The following is a 19,264-nucleotide window of genomic DNA, read 5'->3' as shown; positions in this document are numbered from 1 at the left end:
GGGCAGTGGGAATTAAAGGTCTGTAACACTCTTGTCCACTGAACTACAGGAGTAAAAAAGCCACAACTATATGTTGCTTGCATGTGCAAAACTGTTGAGTTCTTAAATAATTGTATTATTTGCAAATAATGACTGATTTGTTTCTTACTTCCCCATCATTTATTCTTTTACTTCTCTTTCATCTGACTGTGCTAGTTATAGCATCCAGTACCAGGCATAGAAATGGTGATTATGGTCATTCTTTTCTTGCTCTTCAATTTAAATATAATGTTCCTAACACATTAAGTTTGATGTTCAATTTAGATTTTTGTTGTATAACTTTACCAAGACATTTTAATTTGCTAAGAGTTTATCATGATTGGTGCAGAATTTAATCACATCTCCTCTCCAACTATAGAGACGATGTCACTAACTTTTAACTTGAGTATATGATAAATTACTACAATTGAATTTTTAATAAACTATCTCTGAATCCCTAGGATAAATCAGTTTATACTCATGTTTATGAATGATAATAGCCTGAAATTTGTAACTTATTAACTTTTACCTCTATAACTTGAACCTATAAATATATAAATAATTTAACCACTATTCTGTTCATGCTTTACACACTTTCAGGAATATAATATCTATAGCATAAACAGAAACCATTAGGGTAGTACATTAAAAAAGTGCTACTACTCAAATCTATGATGTCCTTACACAGCTTCTAAGTGTTTGTTCATTTTGCATATTGGTCACTCAATAGTCACTGAGGGCCTACACTAGACCAGGCACCATTCCAGTTCTAGAAATAAAGTGGTAAACCAGACAAAAACATCTTGTCTTCTTTGGCTTCATATTCTAGATAAGGAAGTCAGACAATTAGCATGAATAAGTAAAGCATTTTGTGCCAGATCATGTTAAACTGTTATAGAGAAAAAGCACGAAGAATGACAGGGAATACTTGAGTGAAAGATGGGAAGGTCATTTCACGCTCAATACAAACTGAAGCACATCTGGAAAGACACCAATATGATAAGGAAGCCAAAGCTAAGCATTATGATGAAAACTGTATAAACAAACTATTTTTTTGTGGAAAAGACAATTTTGGCAAGACTGGCAGACATGGTAGAGTAGTATTTCTCAGCTCAATTCATCCTAATGCAACAAAAATAAGAAATGATGTCTATGATGTGACCTACCCTTTCCTTCCTTGCCTAGGGAATGTACTGGAACAAAGATGAGACACATGGGTATCACTATTAGTTATTTTTATTAAAATAAATCCCAAATTTTAGAATTATTTTTAGTGTACGTAACTTACGTATATTTCACAAGTGGTTAAAAATCACTAGGTTGGCAATATTTTAAGGGTCTTATCTAGCTGTACTTTAAGGTCCCCTGAAAATCTGAATCTTTATAATTCCACAGCTAATTAATAAACAAATATTCAAACATTATATAATTTGGACACAAATCTTTAGTGTCTTCATCTTACTCATTTGCTAAAGAGGAAAACTGCCAAAAATAATAAACATAATGACCTATTGTTTGGGTGTATTCAGCATCTGTTCCCCATCCTGTGGGGAATGCACCTCACCCTTATTCTCATTCATGGAGTTTCGGTGGGGCTCACCTGGTTCCAGGTGTGGACAAGTTAACTAGGCCTGATTGACAGAAAGAACATTCACATGGGCCACAGTGGTTGAATCTGAAAATGAAGATACATTTTACAACAGGCTTAATGAGAATTAGAACTATGGTTTTCAGTGAAAATATTGGGATAGAGGCATTCTCTTTCCACTGAGTTTACAAAACACAAAATATAAAGTGGGAGCAGTATATTCTATAGTATATGCTTGATAGTACTTAGAAAACCTCCTGAGAATAAAGAATCAAATTATTGGGTATAGATAGGGATGAGGAAGAGACTGATGAGAGAGGAAACTGCCCTTTTACCATCTGGGTTTGACAAAGCCTGAAGCCATTATCTTAGTATTTTTTCAGTTATATTTTTAAATCACTCTGTGTTGTGTTTCTGACATTTGCCATTAAAAAGCACCAACTGATAAACCAATTAGTTCATCAATTAATTCAATTGGATTAAAAACTACTCTATCTTGATACTCCTCCAGTAAATTTAGCTGAAACTGACATGCACGGCTGCATTTTAAATCATCACAAAATTTTATTCAGGAAGCAAAATACTGGAATCCATATGGCAATAAATCTACATAAAGATTTGACATATGTATTAATTCATGTTATAAAAACAAAGATCACTATATTCAAAATTTTAAGGATATTGGTTAAAAATGTAGAGATGAAATTAAAATTTGCAACTGTAGTGAGCATGTATTTCCTAGCTCATTAAAAATTATCAATCTAGTCACCTAAGTTATAATTTTGCAATTTACACACATTAGTCTACATTTTACTTTTTAAATTTTTAAATAAATTTGGCATGTTGGACAAAACATTTTTACACACTAACATCTAAAATGTCATAAGCATCAGAAAAATGTATGACGATTGAATTGAGGAAAGGTTAATCTGAATCCAATTAATATCCAAATAATATAAACCAATTAAAATTCTGAGATTTTGCAGCAACATGAGTGGAACCAGAGGCCATTATCTTAAGTAAGCAACTCAAACAGACACTCAGATACTAAGTTTTCAGTTATTAGTGGTAGCTAAATAATGTGTACACATGAACAAAGAGGGGAATGACAGATATTGGAGACTTGGAAGTGGGGGAGGGGGTAAGGGGGAAATTAATGAGAAATTACATAATGGGTACAATGTACACTATTCAGATGGTAGATACACTAAACGCCAAGACTTCACTACTACACAACATATGCATGTAACAAAATTGCACTTGTTCTCCCTTAAATTTATACAAAATTAAAAAAAAAAAAACTGAGAAGGCACAGAGTTAGCAATCATTTAGCCACCATACCTAAGTCAAATTTTGAAATTTTGAGCCAAACTACAGAATTTTGAGATAATTCATTCAAGTTTAGCACCAAGTAAAACTGAAAAGTCATAGAGAGATAGTCCCCTGTCTTCATAAGCTTTGTTAAAGCCAAGGCATCTGTAACAGTAGAATCAAATGTAGCAATTTCTGTGACTTTTCCTAAGATTTTTTAAAAATTATAACTTGGTAACCTTTTGGATTTGTACTGATTATTTTTCTTTACTGTATACTTTACATCAGAGAATTCATAATTCAAAGACCTAGAAGAGATATCTCTCCACGATTCTTAGCACATATGCTTTCTTATTAAGCCCCAAATATAGACCAGCTGAAAAGATCCTTAATCTCAACACAATATACACAGCACTTCACAAGACAGAGGCTTGCAAACAACTGTCCCACAGGCAGCAGAAGGCAACACAGCTATTCACCATCACACTTATGTTCTTGAATTTACAACAAGGGCCACATTTGCTATTGCTCAGCTAACCTCACATGCCTGAGGAGATAATTAAATTCTAAATAACAAAAGGCATGCATTTTTTAACACCCAATTAACCTGATGTAACCCTGGTTTACATGACTTGAGAAAGTTACTGGTGAAGAAAATCCATGTTCTCATGATGTTGCTGGCAAAGCCTGGTGTTCTGTTTATTAGAAAAACTGAAATTATGATATAGAAGGTAAAACTGTAGAAAATATGAATGAGACCCTGAAATTATATTGGCCAGGTCACTTGTTAAAAATTACCCCCCCCATCACCAGTTGTGTTTATATAGTTGCTTAAACTGGTAATTTTTAGGCTAAATACAATGCCTTCATTATTGAAATTGCTACCAAAGTTCAGAAAGATTTGCCATTGCATGTTTTAATGTTTGCTCTATAATCAGCATGTTTTAGAAAGCTTATGTAACCATTTTCATGTAAAAAGTCGGACTCAGGGATCATGCTTATTTATTTCTTCATGGGCTAGAACTGAGAAGTGAGTAACTAGATTTGAGCAACTTCTTATCTAGGGGCTTTGGCTTATTTCCTCTTATTACAGTGAGAAAATTACAAGCAAGTCTGTGCTAATGCTGGACTTTCTTAAACTATAAAAGTAAAAAAAAAAAAAAAAACAAATAGATTACCCTCCCTGAAGAGCCAATATCCTTTAATATCATCAAAACATCTTAAATAAGAAGCCAGAAATTTAATAAAGGGATAAGAGAATTAAGGTGGTGAACATGGCGCAGTTAAATTTAAATCCTAGTAATATTTTAGAAAACATATTATTCCTACTTAAAAACAAACAGATCAAGTCAGAATTTAAGATACCTAACCAGTAGATAAGCAAGAAATGACCTGACTCTTCACTGAAAGGCAACTAGAAATGAATAGTATAATGCAGATAGGTGTATTATAAAACCACAAATGCGTCTTTTCATACATTAAAAAACTATATGTGGCTTAAGATTTAGTGATTGGTATATTTTCACAAAAGCATATCCCCACTGGCGGATCAAAATATTTTTTGTTACCTTACTTTATAGTAAGAATGGAGCATAAGGTTGACTCAAACCAATGATGTAAATACATACCAGTAGGTAATATATTGTTTAGTGGTCCAGATTTTAATACGTTTTATATTGTGCTGATTTCAGCTTGCAAGCCTATGAATAAAATTAAACTTCCTTTCCTTGCGTCTTAACTTCAATACTTCTAATACAAAAGTATTTTTGGTAAACAAACAAAAGTAGTATGTTTAATAGTGAACTTTTAGTTCCTTGTGTTTCTGAACTCCTCTTTTGAAAGATTTGTCTGTACATAAGATCTGTGGTCTAATTATTTCTTTTTTCTTTTTTTCTTTTTTTTTTTTTTTGGTCTAATTATTTCAACTGTGACTTAGAAACTTTTGAGCCATAAGTACAAATTCTGAACCTTTTTTTAAAAAAAGAAAATAGTAAAAATGAAAAGATTACAAGGTACAATTTTAGCTGGAAAAAGTGGCAAATTCTCTGTGGTACTCTTTTTGAACACTATATCTTTATATTCCTCCGTACAAAGTGTTTTAGAATGATACAGTGATTACAAACATACATATAAACAATGACAAAAGCATAATAATCATGAATAGTGTCTGTGTAAAACATCTGTGTTTTTCCTGTCCATTAAAATCCAGAATCTAAAAGGAATTATGGTAGATGTGTTCATTATTAAACCAACTCATTTCTAAACAGCATTAGTACATTGTCACTTTCCATTCAGTAAGAGGAAGTTTGAATCTTAATTAAAGTATACTTCCTTACCAGTTGTCAAAGGTGAATAATGAGATGGAAGGAAAACTAATAAATCTTGCTATTTTCTATAAACAAAACTAAATGCCAAACATTACACACCTTCTTGATTCTCCATGGAGAAAGTCCTTTTATATTTCCATTGTGATCAAAATCGGAAACATTGATAGGATTCTCAGAGACTATAAACACATGCCCTAATTTTACAAACAAGTCTCTTTACTGAGTGGGAAAGAAAGTAAGGAATTTTGCATATGACCCAATTCTACCACTCTTCCACTCTCATTCCTGGAAAATGGTTCTTGGACAGATAGCTCCTGATTCTGGAAATCACTTACCTTTGCTCTAAAATGATATACAGCATCTATTAGGCAATACGCTGCAAATGTTTCAAAGCATTCAGACTTATTGCCATTGACTTAGAATGTCAAATCTTTAAAATTAGGTTGACTTCACATTTCTCCTATCTAGTTTCATTTCCTACCCTTCTTGATGCTTTCAAATCCTCCAGCATGAACGTGATGCTCTTCACTTGACTCCATTAAACACTGCAATTTTACAGTTCCTTGTACAGTTGCTTATGCAGTTTGGATAATTAGTGTTGCATAAAGTGAAAACAAAGAAAGATACTTCCCTCACTCACATATTATTCAAGGAAATTCTACATAAAACTGCTGCAAGCAGGATACACACATTTTATTTCAATGCACTAAAATAATGCCCTGTACATTAGAAAACATTCAATTTTGCAAAGCCTAATTATTCAGTTTGTTCTTTTAGACTATTTGTCATGCCACTATTTTTTCTATATTTCATTACTCAAAATATCAGAAACTGGACAAAGACTAAAATCAAATCCCATTTTAAATTTTTCATTGATATAAGTAATAGAGCTGGAGTTTTACTGAGTAAATAGTTATAGGAAATCAGATGAATCCCAATGAAGTATATCAATATTTTCTGTAAGTCCACAACATGTTTTCCCTGAAGACTACCAGTAGGATTCCACTTGTCAAATTGCCTTCTTTTTGTTTCTATTCCTCTTAACTTACTATATAACTATCCCCTGGAAATACCTTTCTAGAACCTCTGCAACACAACACCTTTTGTATTACATGCTTTTACTGTATGCATCTCAACTTTCTCAATTGTAATACCACCATTTTCTAGAATTATTTTGTAACACCGACTTCACTGACCTGAATCAAAATAATATAGCCTACCTATGCACTGCCATTAATACAATGCTCTAATTAAAACATAAAACTCATAGTGTCAAAAATAATTCCTTTTATTATGACATGAGTTGGGATAGTGAGGAAGTCTCACAAAAACAAGGGATATGGGACAATTTTTAAAAAATAACTTATACCTCTATTTTTGCCAGTATAATATTTGTCTTAAGTAAAGTTCCAATCTCCTCTATTTATATTCTTAACACTACTTTCATTGATTTTGCAGTGTTCTATACTGAATCTCTTTTCAAATACATAAGTTGAAAAAGCAATACATTAGGTAAAAAAATGCAGTCTGTAATTCCATAATTTCAAGATAATGCATTTAATTTTCTCACTTCATAATGATCTTTTAAATTATGGTGACTCTATGGAGTCTCCTTTTATAACACACAGAAGCTGCCCTGCACCAGGTGAGACAGCACGGCAGGCAAGGTGAACATTAGCCTTCCTCTTATACTATTGTGTGTCCCACCCTTATCAAAGAAGGCTTTCTTTGGCTAATTCATCTTAAAAATGTGCTAGAACAAGGTAGAGAATAAGTGTATAACACCCATTCTTCATATGTATGCCCGTGTAATTTTGAAGGATATCATCTCCAGGTGTATGAATTCCTTGAGAACTGAAACCTTGTTGGAAGTTCGTACTACCCCTTGGTGGCCAGCACATTACATTGTACAGAATAGACATTGGGCACTCAGAAAATAAGCTGGATGTTTGGACTTAGAATGAATAGAAAGATTTGAGTCTTTCCGTGCCAACAGCACTCCCACAAACGTGAACATTCCTAAAACCCATCAGATTTTCTGTGAGAAGTGTGGCAAGCACCAATGCCGCAAAGTGACAGAGGACAAGAAGAGCAAGGATTCTCTGTCTGCCCAGGGAAAGTAGTGTTATGACAGATGGCAGGGTGGCTCTGGTGGGTAGACTAAGCCAGTTATCCAGAAAAAAGCTAAAACTACAAAGATGATTGTGCTAAGGCTTGAGTGCATTAAACCCAGCCCAACTGCAGATCTAAGAGAATGCTAGCTATCAAAAGATGCAAGCATTTTGAACTGGAAGAAGATAAGTAGAGAGAGGGCCAAGTGATAGTTCTAAGGGTCTTTTTTTTTTTTTTTGAGACGAGTCTCGCTCTGTTGTCCAGGCTGGAGGGCAGTGGAACAATCTCAGCTCACTGAAGCCTCTGCTTCCCAGGGATTCAAGTGATTGCCCTGCTTCAGCCTCCCCAGTAGCTGGGATTATAGGTGCTCCCCACCACAATCGGCTAGTTTTTGTATTTCTAGTAGAGACGGGGTTTCACACTGTTGGCCAGGTTGGTCTCGAACTCCTGATCTCAGGTGATCTGAAAGCCTCAGCCTCCCAAAGTGCCGGGATTACAGGCATGAGCCACGGCGCCCAGCCCTAAGTGTCATCTTTTGTTTTATTATGAATAAAATAAAATCTTGAGTTTACATTCACACAAAAAAAGAAAGATTTGAAAGCAAATCTAAAACGCAGAGTTTTAGGTTGTACCATCTGAAATACAACCACTACGGAACGAGATCCTTTAGGAATGTATATAAGAACAAGCTATTAAACAAAATATTCATTTTGGTTTTTTAAAAAATTTAAGCTTGGTATCTAAAATAATATAGCCACTTTATAATTAAATCGAGAAAGACAAATTTTAGTAACGTGAGAATGACCACAAGGTTACTGAAGAACCAGAACTTAAAGCTATGGCTGAAGATGCCCATTTCAATATTACATCCACATTTTTTTCACTTATATGCAATTTCCCTCTCTTTAATAAAAATTAGAAAATGATACAATTGCACTAATGTGTTTGATAGGTATCTGATCCAAATCAAGCTCTTTAAAAACAATTGTACAGATAACGTAAAAATAAGTTTTGCCTTTCTACTACCCTATATCCTCTTCCAGCTGTTATCACTCTCCGTGCAATAAAAAAGTATATACATATACACATGTGTATGGATAGATACATGTATATAATTTGTATATTTTTTTTTTGTATTTAAACATGTCTAGCCCTATTTACCCTATAAACTCCTTAATCTTCATGGGGGTGAGTAGCAAGAAATACTTAGCCTACAATATCAGCACTCCAGTATTACTGTGGTAGGCAGCATTTGATATGGTTCCCAATGATAACCCTTGTGTAGTTACCTCCCCTGAGTGTGGGTGGAGCATAGTGATTTGCCTCTGGCTAACCAAATACAGCAAAGGGGATGGGATGTCAGTTGCTGATGTTACAGAGGACTGTGACTTCCATCTTCTGGTTCTCTCTTGCTTTCTATGATGTTTCCAGACACTCTGTGCAAAGGCCCTTGTGGCAAAGAACAGAAGCAGGCCTGCAGTAAGGAGCTCATGAAATCGTGAACTGAGGCCTCGGTGCAATAGCACAGGAGGAACTGAATTATGTCAACAGCCAGGTGAGTGAGCTACTTGGGAAAATTTCCGGGAGAGCTTTGAGATGGTTGCATCCTTGATGGAGACCCAGAGCCTGAGGACCCACAGAAACCGTGAGACAATAAATATTGGGTTATGTAGTAATAGCTAACAAATGCACTGTTCAGAGGAATTTGCTCGTTAAAAATTTCCATGGCAGCACCCTCCTTAAGTTAGAGGATGCTTCTCTTCATTCTCATACAGAAAGTAGCTTTTTTGATCCAGAAAAAAAAAAAAAAGAAAGAAAAGATCTGGATACAAACATACTGTTAGATAGAAATAAAACCTACTGTTCAATACGTCAGTAGGGTGACCATAGTTAACAATCAAAATACATTTCAAAATATCTGGAAGAGCATAACTAAAATGTTCCTAGCATAAAGAAAAGATAAATAATATTGAAGGTGATGAATATCCTGATTACCCTGATTTTATTTTTACACATGATGTGAATGGATCAAATTACCAAATGTACCCTGAAAATACATGCATTATGTATTGACAAAAAAATCTGTAGCAGAAGGTGTGTGTTTAATATTGCATTTCATTTACATATTTCTAAGTAAAACAAGCTTAATGCCATTCTCTAATGAGTCTGCCAAGTAAGCTAACCAAACTCTCTAAAAACAGTTTTTTTCAAAATTACAAATTTTTGAAAACATATTTTATGACCTTTGCATTTTCCCAAAGAATGACTAAGTCTAAACAATAAAAGCCAAAACAATATTGAAAGTGAAAAATATTTAGTCTCAGAAACATTCCCACATCAAAAAAGCCTGATTACTTTGAAGAGGGTATTATGGGTTTCTGTAAACAGATTTGGTGTTGCATGTTTGGTACATCTGCCATATGATTCGGTGCCATGGAAAGTTTTGTGTGTTTAGTAAATAATTCCCAGTTAAATTCCAAGTAATCACTCATTGCAGAAAGTCAAACTTCTAAATCTAACCTCACCCATAATTACCATAAAAAAATCAGTGTTCTGCTAACTGACAGCATACACCCATTTGTTCTCCAAAGGATCATGCATACTTAAAGATGATTTCTCTATCTAGTGAACACAGAGCAAATGCTGACCTTTGAGATGAAAAAATGGATGTCGGTGGTACCCTATACATTCAGATCTTTAGGACCAAAGCTGTAATAGAGCAGTGAAAACTGTTCCTGTATCATTATCAGTTGACTTAAGGTAATCACACGGAGTTTGACAATCAAGAATGTTTCTTGGATGTCCTTTACAGTAAACAGAAAACTTTCAAAGCCCAGACAATAGAGAAGAACAATAGTACTTATGTCATCAAGTAGAACAATATGGTTTATACTTTGTAACACAAGACCAATACATACAGGTTCATATAATTTAATTTCATTACCAAAAATATTTATTTTATTGTTCCATATCCTGTTTCGGAGACTTTTTTATAATAATTCTCATAAATCTTTTACAATTTTTTTAAAAAAAACAAAAATGTACAGAACTGCTTTGGTAACTTTCTTATTTGTATGTCTCTCAGATCTGCAGTTGTAGGAACAAAAGAAAACATAGAATTCAGGTTAAGGGAGAGGGTAAGAGAGTGCTTCTGCTTTATCCCGTGGCCTCTCCACGGCTTGGTTTTTGCAGGTCTGCCCATTAGTGCCATCCTTTCCAATGTCCCCATCCAGTTAAAATACCGAGTAAGCTAACATGGCTTTCCAAAGTTCTATTTCCCACTATAAGTTAGTGAAATGACAGCTTAGTGGGGAAGAAATAAGAGAAAACAGATAGGCTAAAATGATATACACTCCTCACCATGCTGCCACATTTAATATGCTCCTCAGCCTTCCTCTGATGGATCCTAACTCCCCAACTGTCTTCCACTGTACTTTGATCAAGTCATCTGACAAAAGAACAGCTCCCTCTCTGAACTCTACTGAAATATATACACAGTAATGAATAATTTCTCCAGTAAAAGAAAGGAAATAATAGTGCAGGTGAAGTTTGTGGTTACATATGGAAAGGAAAGAAAAACCAGGCTCAGTTCCAGAATGTCTGTGTGTCAGAGTGAGATATGTATGTACAACGCATCTCTGGACACAGCCAGCAACACCATCCTCTGTCTCCACTTTCTCATCCAACATAGGCTTTAATGTGGAAGTTCTGACATCTGCATTTTACAAATGAAGAACCTGGGGCCTATAAAACTTACATTGCTTGTCTGAGGTGATATAACTAGTTTTTCCAATGTGGAGGGCAACAGACACTAGTTCAGTGAAAGAAACAATCAGTTATAATAGCTTATGGGAAACTTTTTAACTTTGAACTTATGTGCTTCTATTGCTAAATCCCTAAGCATGTAAAATGCACAGGTTAAAGACAAAACTGCTTACAGTACTTTAGATATTTTATAGGCTTTAAAATTTTTACTGTCACAGAAGTTCACATGCAAAATTTAAAAATATATAGTTGCAAATATTTGCATTAAAAAGTCATTATAGAGGTATTTTCAGATTTCAACAAAATTAAGACTACACACTCTAAGCTACTGGCTTAGGCTATTCATGCCAGAAATATTCTGTCTCTGTAAGTTCACTGCTAGATCAAATACAGATTTTTAGGTGATTAGTACAGGTTCCTCAAATATAATTTTGTATCATGGACCTTAACGATGACTTACATAGCAAAGTTAGATTAATAATGACAAGAGAATAATATTTTACACATAGAATTATTTAAAATTATACTTAAAAGGGACTTAGTCTAATTTAATTTTGCTACCAAAAAATTTCATTTTATTGTTCCATATCCTGTTTTGGGGATTTTTATAATAATTCTCAACAATCTTTTACAGCCAGGCACAGTAGTTCACACCTGTAATCTCAGCACTTTGGGAGGCCAAGGTGGGTGGATCACCTGAGGTCAGAAGTTCAAGACCAGCTGGGTCAACATGGTGAACCCCCCAACTCTACTAAATATACAAAAATTAGCTGGGCATGGTGGTGGGCGCCTGTAATCCCAGCTACTTGGGCAACTATGGCAGGAGAATCGCTTGAACCCAGGAGGTGGAGGTTGCAATGAGCCGAGATTGTGCCATTGCGCTCCAGCCTGGGCAATAAGAGCAAAACTTTGTCTCAAAAAAAAAAAAAAAAAATTAACAGAACTGCTCTGGTAACTTTCTTATTTGTCCCTTAGTCTCTTTTAAGTATTAAACTATGAAAGCTCATTTTAATTATCCACAGTCATGTCTGTAGGATTATTTGAGAGAGAGAGATAAGGCCTGGTTTCAATTCATTCAACAAATTGTGAAAGCAAGCTTTATGTTACACTTCTAATCTAGAGCAAGAATTTCAAATCATCCCAAATTACTTTACATGAGTTACTGAGCATTGGATAAAGTCAGAAAACTTTATACTATGTGTAAATGGCCAAGCCAATAACATAATCCATAAGTCTATATTTAAGCTATCTACAAAGAGGTTGTTTTAAGTAATAAATTTTCTTTTTGAGTTAATGTTAAATCTGAATTTCAAGTAAACATCAAAGACTTTTCAATTCAAGTATGTTCTATGTAACATTTGGAACACGCACTAAAAATTATTGTTTATGTGAAATTCAAATTTAACTGGACATCATATCTATAACCTGGCAACATTACTTTCTACTGGAAAGTCAACTACAGTGCAGTGCATACAGACTCTTTTTGCCTGACCAAATGAGAGTTCCAGGGATTATTTATACTCTCCAATTTCTGATTGAGATTTGCCTCAATAAACTCTATTTTCTAACTGCACTATGTGACAATAGTAGCGTTTGTCAATGACTCCTTTAGACAACAAGAGAAAAAGAACAGATTTTCCCCACTGTAATAATCTGAGTACAACCAAAAAAGATTTTTTTTTCTTTTTCTTTTTTTTTCTTTTTTGAGACAGGGCCTCACTCTGTTTCTCAGGCTGCAGTGCAGGGGCGGGGATCTCTGCTCACTGCAACCTCCGCCTCCACCTCCCAGATTCAAGCAATTCTCCCACCTTAGCCTCCCAGGTAGCTGGGACTACAGGTGCACACAACCATGTCTGGCTAACTTTTTAATTTTTTTGTAGAGACAGGGGTTTCACCATGTTGGCCAGCTCCTCTTGAACTCCTGATCTCAAGTGATCCACCCAACTCAGCCTCCCAAAGTGTTAGGATTACAGGCATGAGCCACCACACCCAGCCCAAAAAGAATCTCTTAAAGAGAAAATATTACTGACCATAGATACAGATCTGAGTTCTGTTACTCTACCAGTTATCTGTCTTTGGGCAAATAAATATATGTAACTCCTTGGGCCTTGGTTGTCCTGACTTCAGTAGCCTCCTACAGCATTAACATTTTGCAATTCCATTATCCGATGTGAACTAAAATTTGCCTAGTTGTTGATAACTGAGGTCATGCTTGCATATTTTGGAAGCAGAGGAAACAACCACCTCTAAGTTAAAAGAAAACCAAGGGACTAGCTAAAAGATGGTCCTTATATTTAATTAAAATGCATAGTTTCAGAAGAAATGTTACCCACAGGTTAAAAATGAAGCTGAAATAATTTCATAAACAATAGCTGTTGTTACCCATAAATAACTTTAAATATCTGTCATTCGCTGGACATTCAATACCAAATTATTTTTGAGACCACCAAAAAAAGCAGTGGACTATTTAACTTGCTAGACTCTTGTATGGTACCTCCAAGAAACTCTAAAGTAGTCACAAATTCAATGAAAGCTATCTGTGCACAAAGGACAAATCCACAGATTCTCCAAATTGTTTCCCCTAAATCTATTTCCTAATAGATTTTACAAATTCTTTGTTTTAAATAGCATTTCTCTGCACAAAGAATCTGTAATGCTAGCTCATTATGCCTTCAGTGTACCTAGCATGCAGCTGTTGAAGACAGTGACAATGAATGCATTTCTCTAGTTAAGCACCATGCCCTCGTATAATCTGAATGCTAGGCAGTGCTTTCAAATGATTAAATAACCTGTTTAGGGAGAGAAACGATTGACTACCAATATCTTTAACATAACATAAAAGTAAACAATCTTAAATTATACCAGTGGACAAGGATTATGGCTTTGTGGGGTTTCCAGATAAATATAAGAATTTTATTAGATTTGAAATTCAAATTTCATATTTGGAACAAACTTACAAAAAGTATTATATATTTGAAATTCAGTTTTAACTGGGCAAATCATGCTTCTATTTGATAAACTTGACAGTTCTATTTGAGATACCTAATATGAGATGTTTGCTCATTAGCATTTCCCCAATACTAGTGAGTTTTATTGGTTTCTATTTTTTTCTAGAGGCAAGAGGTTCTACTATGATAACACACACATAGATGAGTAACTTTCCAGCCATAATTTCACTTATCATTAATATCCTCTGCTTTTAACAAATCAGATACCTACCATTAAAACTAGTCTACAGAACAGACATTCAGAAGATAAACATTTTACCTACCTGTGGGTAAGATATGAGAAGGCCATATAACAAAATATTTCTTTCTTTTACTTTCTTTGAAAATTCTTTAATGTGCATTAGGTTTTCTATTTTCTGACTGGGAGGTACTAATTTAAAATCAAGAAAATGAACCTGCAAAATACAAAAGACAATCTTTAGAATATCATTCCCTTCAACTTTCTCTGGAAGGAAAAAACATTAAAGAAACTCAAAACCCATATGATTACAATATTGCAATAATCTTTATTAACTTGTGTTAATTTCTAGTTGTGCTTCAAGACATACTTAAGATCAATGAATCCTCCTTTATACAGATGTAGTAAACACTTACTGAGAACATGAGGTTGAAAAACCAAATGCTAATATTCTCTTTCGCTTAGAGTCAAATGCATAAAGTATATGTGATTTCATCAAATCATTCAACTTAATTCATAATTTTTAACTAAGTGAGATAGAAATACAGTATTACATATACTAAGAAATTAACAATATAAATAAAATTCAAGAAGAGTGATTATCCATTTAAGTAAATTAAGTTCTTTAAAAGAATCTCTTTCAATGTAATCAATAATCGTCATCTCTAACATGTAATTATTTCTTAAACTAAGAGGGTTTTTATAGAGACTACTTTTAAGCAGTTACGTTTTTCTTGAAAATATTCTAGTGAACATTTTTAAAACTTTTAAATTTTTTATTGATACATAATACTTCTACATATTTATGGGGTACTGTGATATTTTGTTACATGCATAGAATGTGTACTGATCAAGTCAGTATATCTAAGCTGACCACTGATATTGAATATTGAACATTTATCATTTCTATATTTTAGGAACATTTAAAGTCCTCTTTTCTATTTTTAAATACATAATATATTAACTCTTGTCACTCTTGGCCAGGCATGGTGGCTCACTCCTGTAATCCCAGCAGTTTGAGAGGCTGAGGCAGGCAGATCACTTGAGCCTAGAAGTTTGAGACCAGCCTAGGCAACAAGGCGAAATGCTGTCTCTACAAAAAATACAAAAGTTAGCCAGGCATGGTGGCAGATGCCTGTAACTCACTACATACCCCCATGCCAGCTGGACTAAGGAACAACACTGCTGCTTAATGTTAAAAGTCTCAACATTCTATTTAACTTTTTGAACTACAGAATTACCTTTGTTACTTAGATGCCATCTACAAACTGACTTATTTCTATGTTACCCATCAAACCAACTACTTAAATTACAGGAAAACTTCAAGACTTTAAGGAGACATAGGAGAAGTATTTACAGGCTCTTTCATGAATTAACTTAAACACAGATACAGAACTCAACCTTATGAAATGCATAATTAGGTTAACAAAATTCAAGCATGAAGAAGTAGGATGCATCTCAAAATTCTCTTTTACCAGATGCAAAGGCCTGATGACATGAAAACAGAAGACAATCTCCTGCAGATGTTCTTCCTAATACCATGAAACTTAAGTGTATACTTTAAATAGTGCTACTAAGTTTGAACTTCTAAAATATACCAACTACTTATATGTTCTAGGAAAAAAATTCAGTTGGTACAAAATCACAATTTTAAAAAAACAGGGCAGTTTTACATAACCACAGCAGACAGTTGCGAAATGATAACTCAAGAGAAATGCAAATGTTTTTGCCTTAATAAAATAAACTTACAGCCAGGACAGGCTTGCATCTATTGAAATACAGCCAAGCATTTCATATAGGTTGAGTTCTGCAGATTTGCTTATAGCTACACATCCAGTAGATATTTTTTGATGTCTTTTTGTACTGTTCACTAATTCACTACATAGAAATTACAGTAAAACAGTATTTCCCATGCAGCGTGACATTTCCAACAGTTCTTTCTTGCATATACATAAAAAAGATAAGGTTATCCTTCTGCCCTCCAAAAAAGAATATCTAATTTCATTTTAATGAAAGGTAGCACATTTACTCATATAAACTGGTAAACTGCTGAAACATTTAACATGTGGTTAGCCTCATGGCTTGGTGGGTGGGCGAGGTTTCTGGCTCTCGGTGTTTGGAAAAGGCTCCTCTGCGTCTTGTGTGTCTTTACACTCAGCTCTATGCAAGCTTTATGTTTGTCTAGCAATCATTTCATATATTCCTGGTCCCAGATGAATTCCAGTTAACTTTTTATATGTTAAAATGGGATTTTTTACTTCCGAGAACAGACATATTAATTAAAGGACTATAAGAAAGTATCCAGCACGAGGTACTTTAAAACCCCACATTTCACACTTTCCTCTCATTGCAGAGTCTATGTTCACAATAAAAGGCATGCAAAGGGAGTCAGGATTGGTGGTATGAGGGGAAATAGTCTCTGTTTATTTCACTAAAAAGAAAGTCAATTTCTGAAGCTTAAGTATATACCTAAATATTGCATTGCTTAATGCCCAACAAAGTGGAAAGAAGGATAGTCAAAATGAAAATTCTTATTATGAGTTAGAAAGAATTGGTAGATAGGCTAGAGAGAGTCTTTGAATCTACATAATAGCTGCAAAATTATCAACATGTGCATAAAAAAGTAAATTGCGTTAATGAGACCCAGAATCTTCAAAACATCACTTTTCAAAAGAAATATAATGAATCTAAAAACTGATGAAACCAGCCAATACTAAACAGGTCAAAGTAATATTTGATATGAAGGGTTAGAAAAGATTTTAGAAAAACTATCTTATCAACTATTTAAGAATTAGATTCTATTAATTAATTTAGTATATTATGCTTTAAAATAAGCTTCTAATAGTGAACCACTTCATTGTAGAACAAAATTAAATCAGAGTCATCATCAAAGTCAACTCATAATTCTGATGAATAGAAACTAAATTATAAACTATCATTGAAACTCAAAGCAAATGTTTAGCAACTCATTCGTAAATCTTCACAAAATAAAATACCAGCAACACTAAATGCAGAAATAATGGCATCTAATAAAAGGTAGTAAACAAAACACATTGCATTAAAACATTAACCATACAAAAGATTTAAATGTTTCTTTTGAGTCAAAGAATTAAAAAGTAAATGAGTTTCATAACATCAGTACAAATGTTACATGAGTATACACTGTTTCAAATCCTTATTCAAAAGATCAAAGTAATGAAACCAGCAATTCACATTTTAAACAGTTAATAAGAAAACCTAACTTCAAAAGTATTTTAAGTCATACAATAAATATTTTTTCAAATTATTTTACTTTACAAGGTGGTCTCTCTTACAAGAACGTCACTTTAACACTTGTATTATAGAACAATTATCTCAACATTACATACATCTACAATTACCTTAATTAACATCTGTAACAAATTTTAGAATCAAAAGAACAATCCCACTGATTAATATAAAGCATTGATTTGTTTAGCTAACTAAAAACATAATTCTACGTTCATTTACTTTCTCCAAGAAAATTGTCAGAATATAAATCAGCAAAGAAGTTACAAAAAAAAAAAAAACAGGTATACGCTTCTTCAAAATTTATCTGAGTTTACAATGTCATGTTTTAGTGAATTGTCAAAATTTCATTTTACATCATAAAAACTATTACTGCTTAAGCATCAATCTGTAATTTATTATTAAGGTTCTCTGCAGGCCATGTAGGCATGCATTACTTGTCATTCAAAAAAAAAAAAATACTAAACAGTTTTAGAGTTTACTTCACAAATAAAGAGGAGCGCCAACTACTACAAGTCATCATGCTACTTTTAATCTATAAGAATCAATTATGTTGTATGTACCTACTTTTGCAAGTTTTTAAAAAAATAAATATATTTAATGTGTTCCAAAGGCAAAATAATCTTTAAAAAAAACTTTTTAGAAAAGTTTTTTTAAGAAGATGAGGTATTCAGAATACACAGGAAAAAAAATATTCAAAGACGTGACCAAGATGCCTGTAAGGCAGTTATACACTGTATCCAAGTCATATTAGAACAGCCTCCACCAATTCACCCCATGCCTTCTCTTAGGTGTGACCCAAATCATTAAAAGTCTTGGTAATGAGTAATTATTTAATAACCTCAGGAACAATGTTTTGGCAAAAAAATCTTAGCTTTATTTGAGCCCAGGAAATAGATAATCTAATAATCACAATCAATGTAGATACATGATTAACATCTTATACATATTTATTCTGAATTTGTCATTAAAAATGTGAAAATCTATGAAAAACTGTGCTAAGAAATGTAAAAAGAATGACCATAGACAAAAAGATAATAACAAGAAGTTACAGTTACAGCGCTTCCAATAAAAAACGGGAAGGTCACTGTTGTTTTACTTTGTTGGGCTATTCTGAATTAAAATAAAATGCCAACTTAACATTTGATTTTGAATAGATTTTTTTTTTCCATGAAGCTACATCATGTGATAAAGCAGACCCAAATCAACGGTTGGCAAAATAAAACAGTCTACAACTGCACTGTACACTTGAGTAGCCATTAGCTATATACTGCTACATTTAACTTCAAATGTATTAGTAGTAAAAATAAAAACTCAGGTCATCAGTTTAGCTATATTTCAAGAGCTCATATCCTCCGTTAGATAGTGGCTACCACATATAAGAGAAAGACAACTTTTTGTTAATTTTCATATAGGCAGATAAGATTTATAGTTTACTCTATACAACATGATGTTCTGAAGTATTCATTAGTTGTAGAATGACTAAATCTATACAATGTACACATGTACAGCCTCATAGTTGAAAGTTTATATTCTTTGACATTTCCCTAACCCTCTACTATCTACTGCCATAATATCAACTCTTTCGGATTCCACATGAGCAACATCATTCAGTATTTATCTTTCTGTGCCTAGCTAACTTCACTTAATATCGTGTCCTCCAAATTCATCCACGTTATTGCAAATGCCA

The 19,264-nt window shown here is 33.6% G+C and overlaps 1 protein-coding gene across 2 annotated transcripts in view; it reads right to left on the bottom strand.

Moving 5' to 3' along the window:
* ISPD (isoprenoid synthase domain containing) overlaps positions 1–19,264 on the bottom strand; it is a 334,494-nt gene that overhangs the window by 126,006 nt on the left and 189,224 nt on the right. For both annotated transcript variants that reach the window (XM_011983950.1, XM_011983951.1), the window contains one exon: positions 14,393–14,524. In XM_011983950.1, the coding sequence (XP_011839340.1) occupies positions 14,393–14,524 (132 nt within the window). The remainder of the gene's footprint in view (positions 1–14,392; positions 14,525–19,264) is intronic.

Source organism: Mandrillus leucophaeus, unplaced genomic scaffold (assembly GCF_000951045.1).
Source record: "Mandrillus leucophaeus isolate KB7577 unplaced genomic scaffold, Mleu.le_1.0 Scaffold258, whole genome shotgun sequence".
Classification (NCBI taxonomy): Eukaryota; Metazoa; Chordata; class Mammalia; order Primates; family Cercopithecidae; genus Mandrillus; species Mandrillus leucophaeus.
The sequence above is the reverse complement of the archived record's forward strand: the minus strand, read 5'-3'. Positions and strand labels throughout refer to the sequence as shown.